This window comes from Oncorhynchus mykiss, chromosome 10 (genome assembly GCF_057628025.1).
Source record: "Oncorhynchus mykiss isolate SJ-2025 chromosome 10, ASM5762802v1, whole genome shotgun sequence".
In the NCBI taxonomy this organism is placed as follows: domain Eukaryota; kingdom Metazoa; phylum Chordata; class Actinopteri; order Salmoniformes; family Salmonidae; genus Oncorhynchus; species Oncorhynchus mykiss.
Window position 1 is genome coordinate 20,992,860 of NC_143031.1, and position 27,868 is coordinate 21,020,727.

General features: G+C 42.2%; 2 protein-coding genes across 4 annotated transcripts in view; both read left to right on the forward strand.

Annotated features, from left to right (window-relative positions):
• The first annotated feature begins 440 nt into the window (after positions 1 to 440).
• kptn (kaptin (actin binding protein)) lies at positions 441 to 10,137 on the forward strand. Of its 2 annotated transcripts, none has more exons than XM_021617737.3 (12): positions 441 to 798; positions 957 to 1,039; positions 2,454 to 2,538; positions 2,787 to 2,841; positions 3,391 to 3,469; positions 3,545 to 3,618; positions 3,701 to 3,807; positions 4,054 to 4,173; positions 5,157 to 5,220; positions 5,514 to 5,649; positions 7,690 to 7,863; positions 9,630 to 10,137. In XM_021617737.3, the coding sequence occupies exons 1-12, from the start codon at positions 588 to 590 to the stop codon at positions 9,783 to 9,785; spliced, it is 1,344 nt and encodes a 447-aa protein (XP_021473412.3). In that variant the 5' UTR covers positions 441 to 587; the 3' UTR covers positions 9,786 to 10,137. The 2 variants fall into 2 exon arrangements, with proteins under 2 accessions (XP_021473412.3, XP_021473413.3); XM_021617738.3 differs by having other exon boundaries at positions 454 to 798; positions 9,635 to 10,137.
• A 170-nt stretch (positions 10,138 to 10,307) lies between these two features.
• LOC110533484 (RNA-binding protein Nova-1) overlaps positions 10,308 to 27,868 on the forward strand; it is a 29,249-nt gene continuing 11,688 nt past the window's right edge. Inside the window, exons 1-2 of one of the 2 annotated variants that reach the window (XM_021617739.3) lie at positions 10,308 to 11,790; positions 18,225 to 18,368. In XM_021617739.3, coding sequence (XP_021473414.1) covers positions 11,634 to 11,790; positions 18,225 to 18,368 — 301 coding nt within the window. In that variant the 5' untranslated portion in view covers positions 10,308 to 11,633. Of the gene's footprint in view, positions 11,791 to 14,555; positions 15,246 to 18,224; positions 18,369 to 27,868 lie in introns of those variants that run through there. The other variant, XM_021617740.3, reaches the window with a different exon arrangement.

Consider the following 27,868-nt stretch of genomic DNA (forward strand, 5'->3'; position numbering starts at 1 on the left):
ACAACATAGCATGGCAGCAACACATGACAACACAGCATGGTAGCAACACAGCATGGCAGCAGCACAACATGGTAGCAGCACAAAACATGGTAGAAACATTATTGGGCACAGACAACACCAGTAAGTCTCCACACAAGTGAAAAGTATTTGAGGACACTAAATCCAATAAATCAATATATAAACTGAACACAAAAACAGATTACTTTTATATTCCAAGCCAAGAGACTAGTATGCATGCCGTTGTTTTGCTTATGGATGTTCATATTTATAGGCGCAGACAGGAACATCATGGATTTGTTAATAGAGTTGTTGCTGACACTTAGTGGTTGACGTTTACGTACTGCACTGCAGCGACTGAACTGCGAAGTGAAGTGATTGGTTGAAGACATCCACGCTGATTTGCTAGAAATCGTGACATGTTTTTCCTATTGGATAATTTTACTCGTAGTTCCTCCCACACCCGGATGTTGTGTTTTTTGGGCTGCTCGAATGTTGATGGGAGATTTTGGATTCTTGGCATAGGCTGGTGTTTTGCACAAATTTAGGCAAATTCGGATTAAATTAGCTGTATTTCCTACGTCACGAGGATGCTGCGAGAGGGGAAAGAAGCGTGTCCATTCGTGGAGGACAGTTTCAGCCGCTTTCTGTCCCAGAGTAACATGTACGGACTCTGTCAGGCTGGAGAGCAAGAGTTACTCGCCGCTACTCTGAAAGGAAAAGTGGTCTGTTTCAGGTACCAAGACCTCCAACAGAAAATCAGACCTGTTGCTAAAGAGGTACAGTTCACCTACATACCAGGTGAGGATTAAGATAACTAGCTACAGAATGTATCCTGCTATTGTTGCATTCTTGCTATGGCTGCATGCATTGCATCGATTCATGTGTTGTGTATGTGTATACAAAATGTGTTGCTAGTGAACTTGCTAATGTGTGTCTGTCGTTTTCTGTCTCCTCAGTTGATGCAGAGATTGTATCAATTGACGCTTTCAACAAATCTTCACCGAACAGGGGGCTGGTCGTGGGAATAACGTTCATCAAGGTTTGCTTACATCCCCTACCCTTCTCCTAGTGAACACATCTGTACACATACAGTGCCTCCGGAAAGTATTCAGACCCCTTGACTTTTTCCAAATGTTGTTACATTGCTGAAAAAAACCCATATTTAATCAAATCTACACACAATACCCCATAATGACAAAGTGATAACAGGTTTTTAGACATTTCTGCAAATATATTACAAATAAAAAACAGAAATACCTTATTTACGTAAGTATTCAGACCTTTTGCTATGAGACTTGAAATTTAGCTCAGGTGCTTCCTGTTTCCATTGATCATCTTTGAGCTGTTTCTACAACTTCATTGGAATCCAGCTCTGATAAATTATATTGATTGGACATGATTTGGAAAGACACAACTGTCAATATAAGGTACCACAGTTGACCGTGCATGTCAGAGCAAAAACCAAGCCATGAGGTCGAAGGAATTGTCCGTAGAGCTCCGAGACAGGATTGTGTCAAGGCATAGATCTGGAGAAGGGTACCAACAAATTTCTGCAGCATTGAAGGTCCCCAAGAATATAGTGGCCCCCATCATTCTTAAATGGAAGAAGTTTGGAACCACCAAGACTCTTCCTAGAGCTGGCCGCCCGGCGAAGTTGAGCAATCGTGGAAGAAGGGAGGTGACCAAGAACCCGATGATCACTCTGACAGAGTTCCTCTGTGGAGATGGGAGAGCCTTCCTGAAGGACAACCATCTCTGCAGCACTCCACCAATCAGGACTTTGTGGTAGAGTGGCCAGACGGAAGCCACTCCTCAGTAAAAGGCACATGACAGCCCGCTTGGAGTTTGCCAAAAGGTACCTAAAGGACTCTGACCATTAGAAACAAGACTCTCTGTTCTGATGAAACCAAGATTGAACTATTTGGCCCGAATGCCAAACGTCATGTCTGGAGGAAACCTGGCAGCATCCCTACCATGGGGGTGAAGCATGGTGGTGGCAGCATCATGCCATGGGGATGTTTTTCAGTGGCAGGGACTGGGAGACGAGTCAGGATTGAGGCAAAGATGAACGGAACAAAGTACAGAGAGATCCTTGATAAAAACCTGTTCCAGAGAGCTCAGGACTTCAGACTGGGCCGAAAGTTCACCTTCCAACAGGACAAGGACCCTAAGCACACAGCCAAGACAATGCAGTAGTGGCTTTGGGACAAGTCTATGAATGTCCTTGAGTGGTCCAGCCAGACTCCAGACGTGTGCATTAGGCCACACAGTAAAAAAATTGAAAATGAGTTTTTGTCATGGGCAAGTTCAGATAGTACCTCTCTGTTTTGGGATGTTTTCTTATGTTTTGTGTCTGCTGAATGATAAGACTATTTTCTCTCTCTCTCTTTGGTAGATGAAAGTGTGTTCACACATCACTGTTTCCATAACACTTGTCTTCACTCCTCCCCCAGGACTCTGGTGACAAAGCCACTCCATTCCTCAACATCTACTGTGACTACGAGCCAGGGTCAGAATTCAACCTGGAGTCCATTGCACGTGAGACATCGCATCACCTGCTGCAGTAGAGTCACATAGAACACACATTCCCTTCTTGTAATCACATGGTTTTACAGGGTAGTGTTCATTAGGACCACGTAGTAAAGTGTTTCAAAATGTTGTACGATGGAAAACAAAATAGTTCAGAAAATACCTCCCAATTTCACCTTGTTATGATTCAGTTTCTTCTGTTTCATGCCTAGTGAACATGACCCTGATTAGAGCTTGTTTCTTTATCCTCTTCTTAGAGAGCTGTCTGAACCTGGAGCTGCAGTTCACCCCCTTCCAGCTTTACCACACAGAGTAAGTACTGTACACACTATAGTGGGCCCCTATCTAACCCCTATCTAACTTTTGACATAGTTTATACTTCTTTGACTCCACACACAGTTTAGGTGCACAATGTACTTTCAAGTTTCAAGTTTTAATGTCATGCACACAAGTACAGTGAAATGCCTTTCTTGCCAGCTCTAACCACAACAATGTAGAAATCAATATCAATGCAGTACTAAAAACATCAAAGTAGAACAAAACTAAGACAGAAATAAGAAGAACACGCTAAATAAGCTATATACAGGGTCAGTTCCAGTACCATACAATGTGCAGGGATACTGGAGTGATAGAGGTAGACATGTACATGAGTAAGGTGATTAGGCATCAGGATATATGATAAACAGACTAGAAGCAGCGGATATGTGTGTGGAGTCAGTATAAATGTGTGTGCATGAATGACCCAATTTATGAGTCAAGATTTAAAAATTGAAAGTATAAAAAAGCCTGGCATGACGATAGTGTTTATCACTTCCTTACATTGTTAATGACATGAATAACAACAGTATGTAACTGTTCCAGAGTGCAGTGTGAAAATGGATGCAGTGAGACAGTGTTTCTGCTCAGTGGTCATGATCAGAGGATTCATCTTTACAAGGAGGTAAGCCTATGTACCTGTGTGTGTGCAGTGAGATTTGTGTGTGGGAGTCTAGTAAATGTATCTTCTCTGCAATAGAACGCCTCCCTTCACCAATTTGAAGAGCAACCAGTCGAGAGACTCTTCCCTGAGCTACAAGAGCTGCCCAGCAAGTTAGTTTGTGTATCCTCTGTCTGCTGTTCTCCCAGTTGTGCGTGTGTGTGTGTGTGTAATCACTGTTCCCTCTCTTTACAGTGTGTTGTGGCTTGATGTGCTGAGTATCCCCGGCGGTCGTCGTCTCTCCGCCTTTGGCTGTCAGAACGGCTGCGTTGGGCTGGCTCTGGTGGACCAGACTGGACCTGGTGAGGACGGCCTATACACTAAATCACTATAGGATTGCGCCCCAAATGGCACTGAATTCCATATTTAGTGCACTACATTCGACCACAGCCTGTAGGGCTTTGGTTAATAGTAGTGCACTATATATAGGAAATAGGGTACATAGGGAATAGGGTTTATATGGGAAATAGGGTGCAATTTGCGACACAACCTATGATTTGCTGATGTACTTTGCTTTCTGTGTTTTCACATGCGTTTTTGTGGATTAGAGATTTTGCAGAGTTGGCGGGTGCAGCAGGACAGTCCCATCTCCACCGTGCTGCTCTTCCCCCTGCATTCCCGGGCAGAGCCGGCGGACCCTGAAAGGGCAGGAGAGACGGGAGGGGACGGTATGGATGAGCAGCACCGATTTGACCTCTGGATATTGTTGTGCCCAAATGGCAGTACATTCCCTATGTAGTGTTCTAATTTGCTCCAGTGCCCATAGGGCTTTGGTCAAAAGTAGTACACTATATAGGGAATAGGGTGCCATTTGCGACATAACCTATGATTTGCGGCTGTACTTTCCTTCCAAAACTCTGGATGTGTTCAAGAGCATCATTCTGCTCAGTCGCTGATCACCGACTGACTGAGCAGACTGACTGATCTACATATAATAACAAGCAGTATTTTTGGATGCAATGAGATTTGTAGATCTGTGTTTATGCTCCGTGTGACACAATTATTAGATAGGACGAGAGAGCATTTGGTCAGAACCATTCCCTAGCCTACCAGTGGACTAGGTGGAGCTATTGGTATATTGCAAATTCTATGCAGATGTTGCACCGTCCTACAGTTACCCTACACATAACAACAAATCCATTCAGATTATACCCTAAATAGCAGCCTACCTGTTGGCTTTTGGTCATTGTAGCGTTTCTTTCTCATTTCACTTTTCATTCTGTCATTTTAATTCCAGCTTCCATTGATTAGATATCCCCTAACTTGCTTGCCACACAAGCAGAGCAGCTATGCAATTGTCTTTCTCTCTCTGCGTCAAGTACAAGGATCAGAGCACTTTTTCCAAATCATCAATATAGAGTCACATCATGCAGCCCTTATGTTTTGATTTCTAAAACATTCCCAGTTTTATATAGGCCTAACACAAGTAAATCAACAATGGATTTTATTGTGATGGTGTAGGCTATATTATTAGATTTTGTTCAACTTTTTAAATGTAGCTGTTCCAAAGGCACGCATCAGCAGCTTGTTTGCATGGAAGCCCGTAGATGCTAAACATTTGCTCCATTTGTAATAGAATTATCCTCTGACAACATTTCATGACCGCCACAGCCATAAAAAAACAAAACATTTGTCTCCACACTTTTCTCAGACATTGAGATCGTTGGTTACAACCTCCTGGTGACCAGCAGTATAGAGATGGCCGTCGTGTACAGGTCAGTATCACAGGCCTATTAGAGACTAAGAATACATGAATAAAGAATGTAAGCCATTCGCGAGAGGTGCTTACTAAAGGAACATTACCTTAAAAATCTTATTGCAGTGGTAGAATGCCAGTCATTTGTTTAAAAAAGCTTGTTCATACTCTGTCGTGGTCAGTAAGGATATTTTATTTTGTCCTGGTTAGTGTTTTGTGTTCACTGTGTGGTCCGTGCTCTTTCTAGTCTTCGGTCAATGTGTGGTCAGTTAGGTTTCTATGGTCAGAATGGTCAGTACATTGTGCTCTCAGGGATGTCCAGAAGTATGGTGTGAGTTGCCATGCGTGCCTCTCGGAGAGTGACCAGTGTGACGCAGTGCTCTGTGCGCTGGTCACAGACCTGGACTTTGATGGACAGAAGGAGCTGTTACTGGGAACTTATGGACAGGTGAGTTTGTGGGCTTCTCATAAGGGGAAGAAGGGCTATGAGCAAAAAAAAATACTTATTTAAACTAATAAAATACAGTGCATTTGGAAAGTATTCAGATCCCTTCCCTTTTTCCACATTTTGTAATGTTACAACCTTATTCTAAAATGTATAAAAAATAAAAATACATCTACACACAATACCCCATAATGACTAACCGAAAAAAGGTTTTTCGATTTTTTTTTTTTTACATTTATTACAAATTAAAAACAAAAATCATTTATTTACATAAGTATTCAGACCCTTTGCTATGAGACTCAAAATTTAGCTCAGGTGCATCTTGTTTCTGTGATCATCCTGGATGTTTCTACAACTTGGAGTCCACCTGTGGTAAATTCAATTGATTGGACATGATTTGGAAAGGCACACACCTGTCTATATAAGGTCCCACAGTTGACAATGCACATCAGAGCAAAAACCAAGCCATGATGTCGAAGAAATTGTCTGTAAATCTCAGAGACAAGATTATGTCATGGCACAGATCTGGGGAAGGGTATCAGAACATTTCTCCAGCATCGAAGGTCCCCAAGAACACAGTGGCCTCCATCATTCTTAAATGGAAGAAGTTTGGAACCACCAAGACTCTCCCTAGAGCTGGCCGTGCTGCCAAACTGTGCAATCGGGGGAAAAGGGCCTTGGTCAGGGAGGTGACCAAGAACCGGATGGTCACTCTCACAGAGTTCCTCTGTGGAGATGGGAGAACCTTCCAGAAGGACACCCATCTCTGCAGCACTCCACCAATCAGGCCTTTATGGTAGAGGCAAAGATGAACGGAGCAAAGTACAGAGGGATCCTTGATGAAAATCTGTTCCAGAGCACTCAGGACCTCAGACTGGGGCGAAGGTTTATCTTCCAACAGGACAAAGACTCTAAGCACACAGCCAAGACAATGCAGTAGTGGCTTCGGGACAAGTCTCAATGTTCTTGAGTGGCCCAGCCAGAGCCCGGACTTGAACCCGATCTAACATCTCTGAAGAGACCTGAAAATAGCTGTGCAGCGGCGCTCTCCATCCAACTTGACAGAGCTTGAGAGGATCTACAGAGAAGAATGGTAGAAACTCCCCAAATACAGGTGTGCCAAGCTTATAGCATCATACCCAGGAAGACTCGAGGCTGTAATGGCGGCCAAAGGTGCTTCAACAAGTTACTAAGTAAAGGGTCTGAATACTAATGTAAATGGGATATTTCACTTTTTTCAATTTTAAAAATGTGCAGAAATTCTAAACCTGTTTTTGCTTTGTCATTTGGCTCCCGTGTGGCGCAGCGATCTAAGGCACTGCATCTTCGTGCTAGAGGCTTCACTACAGACCCTGGTTCGATTCCAGGCTGTATCACAACCGGCTGTGATTCGAAGTCCCATAGGGCGTTGCACAATTGGCCCAGCGTCAGTAGGGTTTGGTAGGGGTTGGCCATCATTATTGTAAATAAGAATTTGTTCTTAACTGACTTGCCCAGTTAAATAAAATAAAATACAATTATGGGGTATTGTGTAGATCAATGAGGACATTTAAAAAAAAAAAAATTAAAAAATGTTTTTTTTAGAATAAGGAACAAAATGTGGAAGAAGTCTAGGTCTGAATACTTTCCGATTGCACTGTACATACTCCTTGATGAGATTACTACAAAAATCTAACCTGATCATAACCGAAAATGAATGACTGATTACTCCATTGATTTACTCCATTTGTCAATTTTTATATTTTTGTTTTTGCTCCACTCTTGGATGTTAGTCAGTGTGTTTTTAAAACTTCTCATCCAAATCATGATTCAAATCAAATTCTATTAGTCACATGCACCTTATGCACATGCATAAGAGGTGTAGAATTTACAGTGAAATGCTTACTTACAAGCCCCTAACCAACAATGCAGTTTAAAAAATGCAAAATAAGAAATAAAAATAACAAGTAGTTAAAAACCAGCAGTACAATTACAGTCAATGTGTGGGGGCACCGATTAGCTGATGTGCTGAGGGTTTCTTATGCTTCTGCTCCTATACCTCAGGAGCTGCTTTGCTACAAGTTCCAGCAACCAATGAGAGGAACAGAGGAACAGTTCCAACTGCTGTGGAGGCGGAGCTTCAAGAGCCCTTTGCTGTCCATCATTTACTTGGATTTGACTGGAGATGGGCTGAGAGAGCTGGCGATTCTAACACTCAAGGGGCTACACATACTACAGGTGCATTATCATGGAGTGCCATAGCACGGAGTGTAGTCCCTATAATACATTTTACGTTTACATTTTACACTACCGTTCAAAAGTTTTGGGTTTCTTAGAAATGTCCTTGTTTTTGAAAGAAAAGCACCTTTTTTTTTGTCCATTAAAATAACCTCAAATTGATCAGAATTACAGTGTAGACATTGTTAATATTGTAAATTACTATTGTAGCTAGAAACGATTTTTAATGGAATATCTACATACGTGGCCCATTATCAACAACCATCACTCCTGTGTTCCAATGGCACGTTGTGTTAGCTAATCCAAGTTTATCATTTTATAAGGCTAATTGATCATTAGAAAACCCTTTTGCAATTATGTTAGCACAGCTGAAAACTATTGTTCTGATTAAAGAAGCAATAAAACTGGCCTTCTTTAGACTAGTTGAGTATCTGGAGCATCAGCATTTGTGGGTTTGATTACAGGCTCAAAATAGCCAGAAACAAAGAACTTTCTTCTGAAACTCATCGGTATATTCTTGTTTTGAGAAATGAAGGCTATTCTATGCGAGAAATTGCCAAGAAACTGAAGATCTCGTACATCGCTGTGTACAACTCCCTTCAAAGAACAGCTCAAACTGGCTCTAACCAGAATAGAAAGAGTAGGAGGCCCCGGTGCACAACTGAGCAAGAGGACAAGTACATTAGAGTGTCTAGTTTGAGAAACAGACAAGTCCTCAACTGGCAGCTTCATTAAATAGTACCCGAAAAACACCAGTTTTTTTGCAGATAGCCAATGGAATCAAAACATTACTGCACATAACGCGCCAATGTAAACTGAGATTTTTGGATATAAATATGCACATTATCGAACAAAACATACATGTATTGTGTAACATGATGTCCTATGAGTGTCATCTGATGAAGATCATCAAAGGTTAGTGATTAATTTTATCTATATTTCTGCTTTTTGTGACTCCTATCTTTGGCTGGTAAAATGTCTGTGTTTTTTTGACTTGGCTCTGACCTAACATAATCATATGTTGTGCTTTCGCTGTAAAGCCTTTTTGAATTCGGACACGATGGGTAGATTAACAAGAAGTGCATCTTTAATTTGCTGTATTGGACTTGTTAATGTGTGAAAGTTACATATTTCAAAAAAATATTTTTGAATTTCGCGCACTGCCTTTACAGCGGAATGTGTCGAGGGGTTCCGCTAGCAGAACGCCTGCCCTGGAATGGATAACTATTTGTTCAGCACTTTTAAAAAATATTCAGAATATCCGTTCTTACAGTATTTTCCCTGTACACCAAGTCAGAACTGTAGGATAAATAAAGGGGGCATATAAGCAGACAGTGAAAGCTCTTACAATATTTGATAATTACATTTCTCTAAAACAGGCTATAGGCTACATGTGCACCACCAAGTCAGAACAGTCGGCTAAATTAGGAGTGGAAAATTGCCCAGACTTGCAATTCGGATGACCGTTCAAAACGTATTTTCTCAGTCAGTGCTCGCCTTACTCAAGAAAGCAGTTTAATGCGACTTTATTAAGTCGATTATTATTTAAAAGAAATGGTTTTACATTGTTTGCAAACTGATATGTGACACGTATTAATGCCAAAGTAACGTGCTAATTTTTTTTATAAACAGGTGGGGCTCAAAACAGGTGGGGTTTTGCACCACCTGCCCTGAATGACGAGTCGCCACTGACTGTATAATCTCTTTCTCTCTCCCACTTTCTCTTTCTCTTCTTTCCATCTTTTCCCCTCTCGTCCTCTCTCCAGCACAGTCTGACCAGCACTGCTGACTTGGTCCTTCAGCGACTGGCCGACAGGGGGTCAAAGTTGGCCCCTGGCTCGGAAGTTCAGCCAATCCCAGAACGGAACACCGAAGAGAGGGATGCTGTGACCAATGAGGAGCAGAGTGCCCCATCAAAGTGAGAGCCAGCTGTTTTTTTCTTTTTTCTATTTTAACCTCTATTTAACAAGGCAAGTCAGTTAAGAACAAATTCTTATTTACAATGACGGCCAAACTCGGAGGACACTGGGCTAATTGTGTGCCGCCCTATGGGATTCTCAATCACGGTCGGATGTGATACAGCCTGGATTCGAACCAGGGACTGGGGTGACGCCTCTTGCACTGAGATGCTGTGCCACCTGGGTTACCTGTGACAATAATGACAGTTTTACCAGGAATTATCTACACTTACAACATCATGATAAAAAAATGTTTTTGATGTTGCCTAACATGTAATATTGTCCATATATGTACACAATAAATGAACTAAATATGTTTTTTGCATTATTGTCAAGAAGCTTGCATTTAGGTCTCTGTAATTTTGTCAAGACCCGACAGGACTGAAAAGAGCTAAAACAACAAATTCACTGACAAGGTCTTATTTTGTTCATGAAGTAAGTATTTAGTAATTTTACGGTGTCATACAGCACAGTGAAGCAGATAATTTTAATGACTTGGCCTAGAATTTCATGCACCCACCTGGAATGGGTCAACTTATAAAAAATGGTTAAGGAAAATCACTATTAGTCCTAAATTAATTAAATCCTGTATTGACTTATACCAAGTATGTCATTACATTATTTCATAACTCAATGCAAGTTCACACCTGTCATTTTGGTATATGAAAGTTGGTTTAAGAAAGTATGAAGACAGTACATTTAAAGTTGTTTGGTCCATTTCTGGGGTGAACAAAAGCGTACTTCCATTTTATTTGTACATATTTTATTCACCTGCACCTGACAAACCTCACGATGAACTTCACCACTTTGGGTAAGGCTATTTTGCTGGTAAAAGTGTGCGTTTGCTCCACTCCGGTTAGAAAGTAGTCAAACGTGTTCATGTGAACTTTTCATGTTTCAGGTCAAAATGTGCTTTATTTATCCTATGCACGAGTTGGTTATCAGAAGGATCACACTATCAGGTAGCCTAATTCATAAGTAGCTTTAGGGCCTATTTACAAAGTCGCATTTAAAAAAAAAAAAACGTAATCAATTAAAAGCAGCATAATTTGGCTGATATTTTCATTTTGTTTGAATGTGCAAATTTTGCAAGCTTCTTGCCTTTTCGGACCAGAAAGGCCATAGGACTAAAAAAGTGGATGCTGAACCACGTGACGTCAGCTTGTTCTCCTGACAACCTTTCGGTCGAAGAAGATGACCTGGTGTCTCGTTTGCTTCATCTCTCACCGGTCAGCGGCAGTGTGGTCTACTTCACAGCTTTCAAAGAATATTTCCCTCATGTACTTCAAAGACAATAACAACAGCTGAACTGCCATGGACTTACTGTACATGTTTATCCCAGAAGATGGCGTGAAGATGACTTAAAAATATATATATTTTTCCCGGGCTATTCTTCGTAAATCTTTAAAATGTTTATATTTTTGATAGGCTAGTTCATCAGTGTCACTACTGACTTACGGCATTATTTTAATGCACCTTGGTGGACTATTGCGTATGAATCACGGGCAAGAGAACACCACTACTGAACACAAAGCTTATGAAGTGACAGGCTAATGAATGCATTTCACTCAATGGATTTTTATATTTAGCTTTCTGTGACGCTCTATCAGCCAACTGCAAGCAGAGTCGAGAAGAACAAGCAGGACCGAATGCGCTGTGTTGCCTGTCATTTTGGTGTTCTCAAAGAGGAAATCGGAGACATTTTAAGTCAAGAAGGAAAAACTTGGATCATTTTGTGAGAACTCGCATATATGTAATGTGGTGAGGGCGTTGTGGAATAACGCAAATAGGCCTATACAAACTGGTCGGAAAATGATGGCCGGTGGAGCAGTTGAACAAAACGGGATATTCTTGAATCCTCTTCATCACAATCAACAGCCCTACATGGAGTCAGATCCCCCCGACTCTCGTAAACGACCACTAACTCCGACGGAGGAGGACTGTTGTACCAAGCGCACAAACACGGGAGGTAAGACATTGCACACCCACCGGAGGCTACATTGTATTCAGCGTGATCAAGCAGTAACTAATGTTTTAGTTACTGCTTGATCACAGACGCTCTTATCCAAAGTAACGTGCAAGATCAATTAGGGTTAAGTGCCTTGCTCAAGGGCACATCGACATTTTTCACCTAGTTGGCTCGGGGATTTGAACCAGCGACATTTCAGTTATTGGCCCAGCGCTCTTAACCGCTAGGCTACCAGTCGCAAACATTGGGATCCTATAAATACATGGAATGACATCTGATTGACATAGTAGAAAATAGTTGCCATAGATCAGCAGTTTCTAAGGCCCTCAGTAAATGTAACATGTCATCAGCCCATTACGTTTGACAGAGAACTTATCTATGGCAACTATTTTCTAGTATGTCAATCAGATGTCATACCATGTATTTATAGGATCCCAATGTTTGAATGCATAAGATTATACAACTTTTGTAGCCTATGTTTCACAAGCATGCTCTGACTTAAGTTTCAAGGCACATTGCATCAATGTATATAAATACTTATTGTAGTCTAGCTATTGGTCTCACTACTTACATAATTTCATAAAATACAGTGACCCATTTGGCACCTGTCAGGTTTGAACCCAGTCACCCCTTCATGTTGCACATCTGGAGATTCGTTATGACATTTTCCATTGAGTGGAACATTTATGTTGCAGACTCATGGGACCTCAGAAACATAGTAAATGAGATGGTCGCTGATAGTTCACTTCAGAAAATACCACTAAGGAAAATAATTGAAATGTTTTTCTTTAGAAATGTGATCTGTGAACATCCATAATTTAAAACTGTCACAATTGACTATCAGAGAACAACAACTTCTAATACATTATGTACCTGTCATAGCCATTTACTTAGAAAGCCACGGTTTGTTTCTGCAGAAATAGTCTCAATGAAACTAACACAATTTACCAACCATTCCATAGCACACAATGAAATCTTTACACCCCAGAGCACCCAATGTAATTCACTTATCGGCTACACGCTAAAATAGGTTACCTACGTAGTCGTAAACTGGTAGACAACCACATAGAGGATGGAAAAACAAACGGAACTGATCGACAACAATTCAAACACACTTTTGTGTTTTCTTGTGAAATCACAAAATTATGTGATTGCAGCATGTTGATACAGCATTTAAAGCATTCATTTTAATCTTTGTTCAGGGGTAAAACAAATAGCAAACCCGAAATAGATAGCCTGTAATGTGTTGCTCACACGTTTGCAATATGACTCATCTAAAACGCTAGTGACATTTCAGTAATATCATTGAGGATGGTGCTGTTGGTGACGGCAAAAACATGACTCCTTGTTTAGGAAAGTTTTTTTTATAATAAATGTATGAGGTAGCCTCTAGAAAGGGTTATTCTAGACCAGCACACGGGGACCACTTATTCCATTAGTTGGAATAATATGGTAATAGTACAGTATGTCTGCAGAGAATAGGCTATTTACTTTTTACCAGGTGGTGTAGCCTACCAATCGGCTGTGTCTATCTTTGGATGTTACCGTGTAAGGCACCAATCATGTAATATCTAACAACAAATAATGTCAATCTGTAAAAATAAAATGTAATTGCGAGATTAAGTTTAATTAGAATTGATAAAATATATTTTCCTCCACGAGATAATTAGACTATCTGTGATTTTCTTCACTGCAATAATTTCAAACACAAAATGTCCACATTGCATTTTTCCATTATTATAGTCAGAATGTATATCGAGTTTTAAGGTTCATGTGATCTTGGTTGTATTATAATTGTATTATCATCAGATTTCATGTCATTTAGGCTATTTAATAGATAGATGATACATATACATTTTTTTCTTGATGATTCTCAGCCATCTTGGTCATTACATTACACATTGTGTCTGATATTTATCACATCATTCCTGTTGATCATTAACATGACTGCCAGTTACCATAAAAAAGGAGTAAGCTGCTGGAGGTTTCACTGCTGTGTGCTTATTGTGCATTTAGGATTGCTGGAGAATTACTGCCCAACTCGAGGAGGTAGCCTATTTCTTTTTCCTTTTAAAAAAATCACCAACACCCCTCTCCTCAAAACTAACATTTTTCATTCATTGCTCATGCTAATTTAGCCTGTAATTACCCATGTCCTGGATTAGGTATGATATGGTAATGTTGCTAATGGAAGGGTTGGCAGAGGAATGTGAGCTGGGTTCTTGGGGGGGGGAGAAGGACACAGGTGCCCTTGCAGAGCAATGTGACGTGAGCGGACTATGAATTTGCCAGGTGGCAGAGGGAGAGAGGGGGGAGCCTACAGAGAGACAATGCTTATGTAGCCACAACAGTGAGTCCTGGTGACACAATTCATGGTTTATTGGTATAATTTACTGGAAGACGGTCGCAAAGATGTTTATCTGCCTCAGTTATTACCCCAGTTTGCTCTATGATTTAAAGACATTGGAAATGTATCTAGAAAATGAACAAAGCGGCAAGACAAATGGTACTAGTATTTCTAGAGGTTCCCTGGAAATGACTACTGAGCAGAGCCAACCCCCCCACCCACACAGGATACTGCTCTCTATAGTCTATACGATTTATAGACGTAGTGATTGGCTTCGTCGCCCTCCTCCCCCCACCTACACCATTCTGCGGCACTGCCATTTGCAGTGGTTGATGAGCCCCCCCTCCCGCTCAAACATGGCCGTCTGAGGGAAGAGGGGTGGGAGAGATTGGAGAGGGGTTGTACGGAGCACACACTCAGATCACTCCTCTCCTCCTCCACCATCATCCACTCACTGCATCCACACACCTTTTCAATCATCACTCAAGGTAACCCCACGCTCTCTCCCATGAAACGCACAAACCAACCCCACTACCTGTTTCACTTTTGTAATTTTCAACGGAAAAAGAAATTGAATGGGCCGCTACGCTTTATAGTGCTGCGTCAAAAGAGGCGGACTGGGGGAGAAAATCTAATTTTTTGGGGACAGGCATTGGGGGGTGGGGGCATGACGTGCTGTTGGAGGAGGCTGCCCATTGGCCAGACGAGTTGTCAGTCGTCCACGCTGCTGCAGACGGACGGGCCACTCGATGAATATGGATGAGAGCAGTGAAAAGGGTGATGCGGCAGGGAAGACCCCCCCCTTCAAACCGGTGCAGGCTTGAACAATGCGTGGCGTCTTTCACTGAAAACACTGAGAGCCAGCATTAGCATTTTCTTAGACAATTGAGGCTCTGACCAGCTGCAGGCATGACTTGGATGTTGCGGTGAAATCTTTTTTTTTTAACCCACTGATGTATTAGACCTCGGTGAAAAAGGTTGACTGGCCGCATTCCTCAACGCCACCATTTCACCTATGACTAGCCTAACGTTAAGGTACCCTTAAGAGATTGTACCCCGGCATTGATGGCGATCTGACAGAGGATTTTACCAGCAGATCTCAGAATGGGTAAGAGCCAAACTGTTTTTGTTATGACTTGTTGAATTCATTTATCACACTCAACTCTCTATATTTGATTACCTGAAATCTCATCTGCTCATTATTGCCCGTTTTGTTCCATCGTCCTTGCTGCCTGTCAGCGGCAGGTTGGTCCATTGACATGCAGAGTGGGTATTTGGAGGGGTAGTGGGGGGGTGGGGGCCCACCCCCGTTGAGTGACTTCACTAAACACGTTTGGCTCGTTGTCTGTCTCCAAGCTGTCCCCCCAGTATTAGATGCATGGGTTTGAACTCAACACCCTCGACTGGCTTAACGTTAGCTCCCCAACATGCCCCATACTGCTCCCATTCCCCTGGCGGATTGCAGCAACAGATTGCCATGTTTACTCTACCACATGACACCATTGAAACCTGTTACTGTGATTTTTCAGACACTAGGATGGAATTAATTATTGACTAATGACAAAACGCTGCTGTGAGGGCAATGGAGGGAATCTCAATGGTATGCTCTCCCATGCTGGTTTCACCCTGGTTTTAAGACACATAGAAACGGGGACTTGTACACTCCTGCCAACACAGGTCTAATAGAGGGCATTTCCACTGTTCCATTCCTATTGTTCAGTTTGCCCTGTGTGGAGAGATGTAGTAACATTTGTCCCCTGACTGACAGTAGAAAAGAGCCTGTAGCTCCATGAAGACAATGTCAATGTCTGAGCAATGGTCTTTACTTTTTCATCAAGGTCATCTATCATTATGTTTCTCTGAAAGGGGAAGATGAGCAGAGTAGAAAGCAGAAATCCAAGCAGAAAAGGGCCTTGGCTAATGATATGGTTTGAGTCAAGAGTGTAATGCCGTCATAATGGTTTCTCTCTGATTGATAAAGGTATGACAGATGTTCTCAGAAAGGCTAAAACATAAATCAGTGTGATTTACAATATAGATGTGTTGACGGACTAGACATATTGAATGTAAATGTTGGTTCTAGTAGTTTTAGTAGTGTGTCCGAGGTAACAGAATGAAATCTAATTGACTTTGGATTTGAGAAATCAACATGTCATGACTGTATTGAGAGACCCAAATGGAACACGAGGGGCATTTTAAAATAATCAGTAGAGAGCTGACACGTAGAGGGACTGTGAAATCCCTAGATGTCACAGTGCCACAATCATTATGATCAGGATCTAATGATCCCATTTTGGAGGCAAACAGAAGGTCAGTCTTAGAACAGTGACATCGATGTGTGCAGAGCTCTATCCATCCATCTTCCCTGGACAAGCCTGCAGATCCATCCCCCTGCATGAAGCTATACAACGACGACACAGGCAAACACGCATCTTGGTGTTGGCACCCAAAATCACCCCTAAAACTAACAACAATGTTGTGATATCATCATTATATTTTTGTGCTGGTCTGTATTGGAAACACGTTTGTATGCATATATGAACAGTTCTTTGAACGTGCCTTCTTGACAGAGTGACGTCAGCCTTGTTGCTGGTTGAGGCATTGAAGATGTCCCAAAGTGACGTCATTCATTGAAAAACGTATGTTAAAAATAATAGATGATATCTGAAAAAACATATTAGAATGATGTAGGCTACTAATATCTAATTGATTTCAGGGGTGATATTGGGTACTTATTGTGCACACAGGTTCATACATAGGTCACATGTCGGTCTCCCCTGTTGATTACTTATGTCTGGAACAGCACAACCAGGTGTTGGTTGGTACAGAGATGGAAGAGGATGTGAGTCATCCCAGTTGCTCATTTATTCTGGTTAATATAGGCCTACAGTCAATGAACAAAACAGACCAGACCCAGCTGCTATCGCATTGGTGTCTATGGGAGATTTACCTCTTAAGCAGACCGGTACTGTGACCATTTTTTTCAATTGTAAACTGCCTGAGTGGGACATCTTCATTTATCCACCATATTTGGGTTGGTATTCACAGTAATTGGCACTGTGTCCAACATTAGGTTGATTGCTCTTGTCTGAATTTAGCCTCCCCAATCTGGATTTGTTTGGATTGACACACACTGCTAGTGCTCACCTGGGTGATGGTTACAGTAAGTATTTTTGATTAGCCATTACGTGTATGGAGGGGAACATTCTGAATTAAAAGGTTGAAGAACAAAAGGTTTGGTTGGTCAATTCTTTGAGCTGACACGATATCAGTCTCTGACTGATACAAGACAGTGTTGTAAGCCACTGAACCCCCTTTTAAATGGGAGGATATTGAGTTTGTCTTCTTGGAAGTATCCAGTTTGATCAAATCTGAGGGATTTCAGTCCCTTAAGCTTGCATCCCTAACATTCATTACTCAGGATCACTGGGTTGGATTTCATGCACTGCAAGCATATGATCTAAGTGTTTTGACATAGTCCTGTGTGAGTAAAATTCAGAGTAATGTTATTACATTATATAATTTTCACATTATTCTGATGTTCTTTATGTTCTCCTTTGTCTCTTGGATTGATAACATTATGTAGGAGTTGGCTTGAATTGGACCGCAAATGAGATATTTTGTCCGAAGATTCTGATAAAGGATACTAAAACTCCTTGAAAACAGTTAAAATTAGACCTCTGCAAACTGGAAAGGAGGTCAGCATTTACTCAACAGGAAATCTGGGACAGAATACAGAACGTGTCACCAAACTCTGATGAAATGTGAGACTAGAGGATACAAAAGAATCACACTCCGAAATGAAAACTCTCTCTAGATTCCTACCTACCAAAACCAGTGTGAAAAGAAGATATGTGGCTAGCTACCTATTCAAGTGTATGCATCTGACATGTACATGTTCCTATTGTGAATGATTGAATGGACCCAGAAGCGATACATTGTGAATGTGAATTGTAGTCTACTCCGTGCTGCAGGCGTGTATCGGCTGAGTTGAATGGGTTACTTTCAGTATGGTGTATATAATGTGTGTAGACTAGAGCCTCTTTACTAGCTCTGACCTCCTGTCTGTTTGTCTCTGTCCCTACAGAGGAGGGTGAGTACTTCCTGAAGGTGCTGATCCCCAGCTATGCAGCCGGCTCTATAATTGGCAAGGGTGGCCAGACCATCGTACAGCTGCAGAAAGAGACGGGCGCCACCATCAAGCTGTCCAAATCCAAAGACTTCTACCCAGGTAAGTGGACCTCACTTTGTCCAAATGTAAAGGCTTTAGGGCTGACCCCGTTTAGTTGACTGGTCGATTGTTTGGTCGATAGGCTGTTGGTCGACTGAGATTTCTTAAGTCGAACAGTCAGTCGTAAATCTTTGAGTTCTTTTCATGGTGCACAAGACACCTGTCTGAGTCGCACCTGTCTCAGTGGACTAATCCATTGTGGAGGCCGTGGGGATGGCACAGTCCATCACTGTAAGACGTGCTACTGAAATTGTATATGGCTATATTATGTAAGAACAATGGTGCAACACTAAGACAAATAATACAATTGTATAACATGCGCTTTCTCCAGCGTTGCGGTCTGTGGTTCTTAAACATCATTCTGCTGTTGAATTGGCACCTTTTCCTCGACCATGTTGCTATGTGCATAATAGCAAAGTTATCCAGTATATTGGTGTTGAGAACAATGTGGCGGAAGCACCAGCGGAGTCAGGAGATGAGGAAACAGCCCTTGACTTAATTGTCTAAGAAAATTAAGGAGAGAGGAAACCCCATCTTAATTAGGTCTATAATCAATAGCCTCACTGTTGAATGTGCCTGACTATAAATCATCCATATTTTTCTACAGAAATAAGACAGATTCTGCTTCTGTTGCCTATTTGAGTGTTTGTTTAATAGCGTACTGATTCTGTGAGCTCCAAGCCTCATTCAACCACAACATGTCGGATAAAGCAATTTCACAAATGTCTGTTTTTAATCTTTGCTATGCTGTAATAAAGGGTTTACACTTTATTTTGTTAGAACAGCCTCTCGCTCCTATACCCTCCTTATTGTTATTATTACAATTATTATCATCATTATAATAATTAGCAATGTCATTATCATTAGTAGGCTTAGTATAACCACCATGGAGCTGTAGGCCTGAGAGCACATCCTGTTTAGCTGTCTAAATACCGTAACTTCCTTAGTTTTTATATATATATATATATATATATATATATATATATATATATATATATATATATATATATACACACACACATACACATACACATATACACATTTATAGGCTACTGTATCAACCAATCATTAATTAGTTCATGTCATCACACAGCATATGAGTCATTCATGATTTGAAATGCAATCAAGCATTTTAGTTTTAAAATGAAATAACAAAGGGAGCATTGAATAATTAGCCTAAACTATAAATAAACCGTTCCACGTTGGCAATTGCATTCACAAATGCATGGGACTGTTTTTAGTCTTGCTGTAATAAGGTCTTTACAAAAAAGGTAAGCTTATAATGTATTTAGTGTTGTTTACACTGTTCCAAATAGTTTGAAAAAAATAATATTGTAATCTAACAGCACCTTTTTGGCACTCATAATATGCACGCAGAACTTGCTCCCTACTTTCCTTATTTTTCTTGATCTCTAGTAGTTTCCACAACGAAGTCAAATGTCCCCCACACAACTTCCTGAGCAACCAGTAAAACATTCCTCTGTTTTGAGTGTCTTTTTCACGTCCTCTGCATCCATTTTGCTGTCACATGTTACGTAAAATAAATCAACAATTTATTGATGTGATTATGATATGCTATAGGTCAGGCCCCATTGGTCACGTGCATGTGATGCATACGTGTGTCAAGTAAAGAGAGCAAGGGTTGAGGGATTAGGGAATGTTTTTCCTAAACAAAGTAAGGATTTCGGTAGCAGAACTTTTCAGTCAGAAATGGCTGTAATTATGTTGCAGCTTCAGCAACACGGACAGCGAGATAAACACTTCATGTTCTGTGGTGGTCACTGCAGCAGGGAGGAGAGAGAGACAACACTATACACACTGTTGATGTTCTGTGGTGGTCGCTGCAGCAGGGAGGAGAGAGAGACAACACTATACACACTGTTGATGTTCTGTGGTGGTCGCTGCAGCAGGGAGGAGAGAGAGACAACACTATACACACTGTTGATGTTCTGTGGTGGTCGCTGCAGCAGGGAGGAGAGAGAGACAACACTATACACACTGTTGATGTTCTGTGGTGGTCGCTGCAGCAGGGAGGAGAGAGAGACCACACTATACACACTGTTGATGTTCTGTGGTGGTCACTGCAGCAGGGAGGAGAGAGAGACAACACTATACACACTGTTGATGTTCTGTGGTGGTCGCTGCAGCAGGGAGGAGAGAGAGACAACACTATACACACTGTTGATGTTCTGTGGTGGTCGCTGCAGCAGGGAGGAGAGAGAGACAACACTATACACTGTTGATGTTCTGTGGTGGTCGCTGCAGCAGGGAGGAGAGAGAGACAACACTATACACACTGTTGATGTTCTGTGGTGGTCGCTGCAGCAGGGAGGAGAGAGAGACAACACTATACACACTGTTGATGTTCTGTGGTGGTCGCTGCAGCAGGGAGGAGAGCGAGACAACACTATACACACTGTTGGTGTTCTGTGGTGGTCGCTGCAGCAGGGAGGAGGTGGAGACAACACTATACACATTGTTGATGTTCTGTGGTGGTCGCTGCAGCAGGGAGGAGAGAGAGACAACACTATACACACTGTTGATGTTCTGTGGTGGTCGCTGCAGCAGGGAGGAGAGAGAGACAACACTAAACATACTGTTGATGTTCTGTGGTGGTCGCTGCAGCAGGGAGGAGAGAGAGACAACACTATACACACTGTTGATGTTCTGTGGTGGTCGCTGCAGCAGGGAGGAGAGAGAGACAACACTATACACACTGTTGATGTTCTGTGGTGGTCGCTGCAGCAGGGAGGAGAGCGAGACAACTGGTGCTAGTCACACAGTCACTCCCTGTCTGAGCCTGGCCCAGCGCAATCAATTAAATTGCGGTCGGATCCCTTTAGAGTCATAAGTGTGTCTAAATTATTTCATCAAACAGTGAGCTTAAAGCATCAGACAAGCTCAGTGCATATAGTTTATTTTATTAAATACATGTTTTAACATTTTGAACAATATATTGGTCGAAAGACAACTCTCGGTAGAGCCACAATTTTTGTTGTTGGGGACAGCCCTAAAAGGCTTACACACAAGTAAGAGCACCAAACCCATGGCACTCTCTGAATCCAAGTTCAGTAGAAGACTGTTTTTCATTGGTTATGCTGCAGTTTGAATTCCAACTGGGGAGCCCAACCAGTTTGATCTAACCTTCCAAATGCACAGTATTTGTGCCCAGACAAATGACCCATGCAGATGATACAGCTGCTATTGACACAGGAGTATCATTTAAAGATGCAAGCAATTTCTCTTTCAGTTTGGCTGCGCTCTTAGCAGGGAGCTGATCCCATTTCTGTGTAAAGTCTGTATTCCCCAGAAGTACTATCATTCTTCATTCTGCTACAATGTAAAGACCGCATTTAATCAATTTCCCTCTTAGCTGCCTGGCTGCCATTTTACTCCAAGATGGAGGGAGCACATTGTCTAATGTCAAGGACATGTAAGGTACACTGAAAGCACTAGTCGCCCAATAGGGCCTTGTTAAAAAACATGTCAACATGGGAAAAAAATGCTCATGTTTTCCCCAATGACCCCACACTGATGGAGGTCACTGCACTCCCTGCTTGGTGCTGAAGCATCTTGTCCTCGGAAGAGAAATGCCCGAGCCACAGAAAAGTATCTGCGTTTGTCCTTCATGGCTAAGGAAGCTCCAACCTGATGAAAAATAACAGGTGTTCAGCGGCTCACTTTTGATTAAGTCCAGATCTCTTTTGTTATAACTAATTGAACCAAATGATGTTATTTATTTTGTACTGATCGCCTATTTTCAACACATAGACAATGGACTGTGGTATTGTTAAACTGAACGCATTTCTGTACCATACAGATGCATAAATGGAAAGGAATTCATGTACTGGCTTTTGTTCCTTTTTACAATATATGGCTTTTAGTCAATTCTGTGATTGCCTCAAGCAACCAATTATAGATGAGCTACATGTAGAAAATAAGGATTAAACTTCCTGCAGAAATCAAAAAGGCAATATGGCTCAAATATGGCCTATTTTCTGCTAAACGGAAGGTGTGATATACTGCACCTTGACTAAACATTGGCAAAGATGAATGAACCTTGTCAAAGAATAGAAGTACAAAAAATACATTTTTTGGGTATCCATTTCTTAGATGGAAATTTCTCCCCACTTCTGCAATATCTGAAAAACTGGATTCATCGATGGTAACCATGACACGCTGAAAATAAACTCTAGTTATGGCTTACTGTTGCATATCAGCACTACTTTCTTTGTCTACCTAGAAAACACACATTGAAGCAGTTGTGCTTTTGTATCCTCCTCTCTCTGGGTGGTGGATGGGTTGTTGGGGCACCACCTGCTCTGCCCCTCCCCCTCCTCATTATTGCGATGAGTGAAGAGTTCAGGGAGATGGTACTGGCAGCGAATTAAACTACTACACCATCTCACACAATGGGCCAGAATTTCTCTTCCAGAAACTTCAATATACGAGGCATTTGCACCTGTACAAAGTTTACACCTGTTATTTGCCCAAGGAATTAAAAGACAACAAACAAAGCTAATCAATTGAAAGTAATTTTTTGTTACCGCAAGTTTATAACCTTAATTTTTGTTCTACCTTTTGTGATTTATTCCCTACTGAACTAAGTGTAAACACATCATAAATTAGGCCACAATATTTGATTTAACATGTGTTTTTAATGAAAAGGGTAGGCTATACCATTACAATGAGTTTTCCTTCAATCTCCATTCTGTGTTCAGCTATGAGAGGACTGTGCTGACATGTCATGTTAATACCAGTACGCACAGATCACCTCTTAACCTGTAACACTGCAGCTGCCCTGGCTTGCCCTTCCTACAGCACAACAAGGAGACAGACAGAGCTATTTCCCCTAGCAATCCGCTCAATAGTGATAGCCACGGTTAGAACAATCCCAGCAGCTCCCGTCTCCCATCTGCCAGTGTAAGACATGAAATCATGAATGGGAGAAGGCCTCGATGGGAATGGGATCTGTACGACTAGGCCCTGCTGTGGCGGCCTGAGATAGATGACTGGAGATTAGTGAAGGGTGTGGATGATGCATGATTGTGTGTGAGGGGAGGGGACAGGAGGGCAGGCCCAGAAATAACCTTTTACAATCTCTCGCTCTCTCTGAAAGTGACCCTGCCCCAGCTGTACTCAAGATGCTCTCTCACTATGCCAAGTTTCCTCCTCCCCTCTCTCCCGAGTCGGTTTTTCTCATAGCATTTGTTCTTAAAAGTTTGATCCAGATTAGATGGCATCGTGTTGTCTCTACAGGGTTTTGTTTAGTAAAGTAAAGAATAGCCCCAGAAAGAATAGCAAAGAATAGTAAAGAATAGCCCCAGACCCCTTTTTGTGATCCGATCGCATCCTTACTGATACCTTACATGACAAGATTACTCTTCACCCGTATGTAAACAACATACTGTTCACTCATACTGTACACAGCAGCTGCAAAGGAAGCTGAGAGTCCCTGGTAAGGGTGCAAAGATCTTACAACCAAAAATCCAGACTCCCTGCTTTGTGCAGCTGGCCATCAGCCCAGCTAGCATATAAAGTTACACACTGTGCTCCATGAACAGATAAAATTGATATGATGTAATATACCATAGGAATATGGTGCTGATGTTTTCGATTAGCTGAAAAACAGACTGACCTCACCCTGAAAAACTACACCAAGTCAGTCCATTTTGTCCATAATAAAAAGCAGGTTGCACAATTAAGTAACCTCATTGAAATGCTTTGAAGACAGCCTTTTTAGTATTCAGAGTGAAATAAAGTGGTTGTTACCACTTTATAGCCCTCTGCAGTTAAAGATCTGCAGGGTAAGGCTTTGGACTGATGCAACTGGACTACAGATTCAAGCACCTTCTTCATTTTGCCTCAGGAACTGCTGCCCTGTGTGCCAGAATTCCCTCTAAGATTAAACACACGGTTATTAAAATGTGTATTACACACATCAGAACCTGCATTATAGCTGCTCCTAATAACGCTGTCAAGTAAACCATGCTCCCAGAGAACCTCAATCCCACCCAAATTGCCTGGAAAGAAACCATTGTAGTTCTTAATCAGTCTCAGTCTTGAATGCATGACAGCACTTTCAGGCACAGGTATACACAAACGCACAATAGCTCCATACGGACTATACTCTGTCCATACTACATAACATAACTAGTGAAAGCCAATAAAGTTGAATGTCTTTGCTCTGGACTCTAAAATGGGAACAGTGGCGACCAGTCAGGGTTCGGAGTTGGATTGAGATCGAGTGAGATCCTGGACCGTCCCCAGACTTTGTGGGCTGTGTGTTTTGATAACTCTTGATGGATATTTCCTGAATGTCAACAGGTGCTTCTAGGGGCAGATGTGTATCACCCAGTCCTGTAAGGGGAGATGGAATCACATTAAAAGGAAAGGAACACAAAAGCCCTGGCTGGCTTGAGTGGAGCAGTGTCGCCCACAAAACTAACAGGCCAGTCTCAATCAGCAGGTCTTCCTTATAGGAGGGTACTCCCCTGAGTTAAAACGTTTGGATGACTCTTAGTTGTCACTAGCATTGAAGAAATGTTTCACTTATTGGATTGTTGGATTTGATCCGATTGCTGTCATTTCACGATTTGATTAATTCATTTGTATTTGTGTTTTGATAGACATAACACAATGTAGTGTTTATTGTAAGGCTGGTGGTGTGAGATTGAATGAATAATGTGGGCATAGAAGTATTTAAATGTGCAAAGGAATGAAAGAAAGAGAGCAAGGGGAGTAAGAGAAAGAAAGATAAACAGTCAAAGGAAGAGAAGATGCAGGCTGTAGAAAGGACATGCGATTGCATCACCTGTTCCTACGGCGCAGCTCCTTAACCATGGCAACAGAATTCCGGTAGGGCCGACAAAGGGGGTGTAGAAAGATGCCTCAACGAGGGAAGGATGTGTGGAGTCTATTCACGAGGTAGGGGGGCGAGGATAGGCCCAGAATTTCAGGGCCCTGGAAGAGTTACATCATCTAGGAGGAATCCTTTGTCCCCCCAGTGGTTTGTTACCCGAGCTTCTCATTCAGCTGCTCTGTTTTTTAGCTCCTATATGGGGGTCGAGTATTATTGGATAGGTTGGCTGTTAGCACCACTGTGTAACGAAACTTATCAAAACTCAAGCATTATTTTTTTTCTGCAAATAGTCACTGCATAAGTAGCTATTCAGTTATAAATGGGGTTGCTTTGCAACAATACTTTTTGTCAAATAGATCCTTGGCAAAAACATGTTTCATCCAAGAAATCCTGTTTGTTAAATTGAACAAGTAAGCCTCTTGTAAGTGATATGCTACAACCACAGCAGACGCTGACCCCAAGGCACAATAATCTACGTTCTCACAAGACTGTGATGCCGTAGTAAGGGAAAACTTAGTCAGTTGCACAACTTAATGCATTCAACCCAAATGTGTCTTCCACATCTAGCCCAACCCCTCTGAATCTGAGAGGTGTGGTGGCTGCCTTAATCGACGTCCACGGCACCCGGGGAGCAGTTGCTGTTGGGGATTAACTGCCTTGCTCAAGGGCAGAACGGCTGATTTTTCCACCTTGCCGGCTCAGAGATTCGAACCAGCGACCTTTCGGTTCCCAGGGGGGAAGGGGAAGGCACCTAGGGAGTGCTTAGGCAAGAGGCCCGCGGGCATACATATACCCGTAGTATATTCACTGTCTAGGCACACTAGACCTGGGTGGACCACCCCCTTGTATTTTGGTTAGCGCACCAGGTGGTGCTAAGTTAGATAGGTAGTGGGTAGGCAGGTTAGATAGGAGAGGGTAAGTTAGATAGGTAGTGGGTAGGCAGGTTAGATAGGAGAGGGTAGGTTAGATAGGTAGTGGGTAGGCAGGTTAGATAGGAGAGGGTAGGTTAGATAGGTAGTGGGTAGGCAGGTTAGATAGGTAGTGGGTAGGCAGATTAGATAGGAGAAAGTAAGTTAGATAGGAGAGGGTAAGTTAGATAGGTAGTGGGTAGGCAGGTTAGATAGGAGAGGGTAGGTTAGATAGGTAGTGGGTAGGCAGGTTAGATAGGAGAGGGTAAGTTAGATAGGTAGTGGGTAGGCAGGTTAGATAGGAGAGGGTAAGTTAGATAGGTAGTGGTTAGGCAGGTTAGATAGGAGAGGGTAAGTTAGATAGGTAGTGGGTAGGCAGGTTAGATAGGAGAGGGTAGGTTAGATAGGTAGTGGGTAGGCAGGTTAGATAGGTAGTGGGTAGGCAGATTAGATAGGAGAAAGTAAGTTAGATAGGAGAGGGTAAGTTAGATAGGTAGTGGGTAGGCAGGTTAGATAGGAGAGGGTAAGTTAGATAGGTAGTGGGTAGGCAGGTTAGATAGGAGAGGGTAAGTTAGATAGGTAGTGGGTAGGCAGGTTAGATAGGAGAGGGTAAGTTAGATAGGTAGTGGTTAGGCAGGTTAGATAGGAGAGGGTAAGTTAGATAGGTAGTGGGTAGGTAAGTTAGATAGGTAGTGGGTAGGCAGGTTAGATAGGAGAGGGTAGGTTAGATAGGTAGTGGGTAGGCAGGTTAGATAGGTAGTGGGTAGGCAGGTTAGATAGGATAGGTTAGGTTAGATAGGTAGTGGGTAGGCAGGTTAGATAGGTAGTGGGTAGGCAGGTTAGATAGGAGAGGGTAGGTTAGATAGGTAGTGGGTAGGCAGGTTAGATAGGAGAGGGTAGGTTAGATAGGAGAGGGTAGGTTAGATAGGTAGTGGGTAGGCAGGTTAGATAGGAGAGGGTAGGTTAGATAGGTAGTGGGTAGGCAGGTTAGATAGGAGAGGGGGACTTTGACATTTACTTTCTTTGCTTTGGTTCCGTCCAGCCCCCTTTCCCCATATTACCGTGTGAAGGAATAAATTCCTAGTAAACGGTACATTCTCTGCCTCTTGTCATCCTTACTCGCACATTTGAACAACCCGAAGCAGAAGATAGAATTGTAGTTCATTTAAAATTATCTGGGAGGTTGCTTTTAAAGTCCTCCAACAGCATCAACTCCCGAATATCAGCAAAGGTGTTAGCTTTACTGGCTGAACACCAGTGATTAAACAGAGACTCTTTGTCCCTAGCAAACTCAACAAACGTACGGTGAGATGTTTTCTTGTAGTTCCTGAAGCGCTGCCTATAAGTTCCAGGCACCAACTCATAAGCCCGCAACACAGTGGTTTTAACCGTATCGTAGTGTAAACAGTCTTCCAGGGAGAGAGCAGCTACTACTTCCTGGGCTTTCCCAGACAATTTACATTGTAACAGGAGCGGTCAAACCTCGAGTGGCCAATGCAGCGCAGCGGCCACATTCTCAAACGCAGAGAAATAAGAATCAACTTCCGACTCTCGAAATGGAGGAACTAAAGCAATATTTTAACTCACATCGAAGTGGACTTGATGATAAGCAGCTTGTGGAGTTGCACTGGAGCCAGCGTCTAGCTCTAGCCGTCGGATCCTCACCTCCTTTGTCGGCTTCTATTTTCCTAATTTCAAATTCAAAATTCATCTGTGTCTCTTTATCTTTT

Coding starts and splice junctions, on each gene's coding strand:
- kptn (XM_021617737.3), top strand. CDS start 588: ATGCTGCGAGAGGGGAAAGAAGCGTGTCCATTCGTGGAGGACAGTTTC. Junction 1,040..2,453: donor TGGGAATAACGTTCATCAAG/GTTTGCTTACAT, acceptor CTCCTCCCCCAG/GACTCTGGTGACAAAGCCAC. Junction 4,174..5,156: donor AGGAGAGACGGGAGGGGACG/GTATGGATGAGC, acceptor CACTTTTCTCAG/ACATTGAGATCGTTGGTTAC.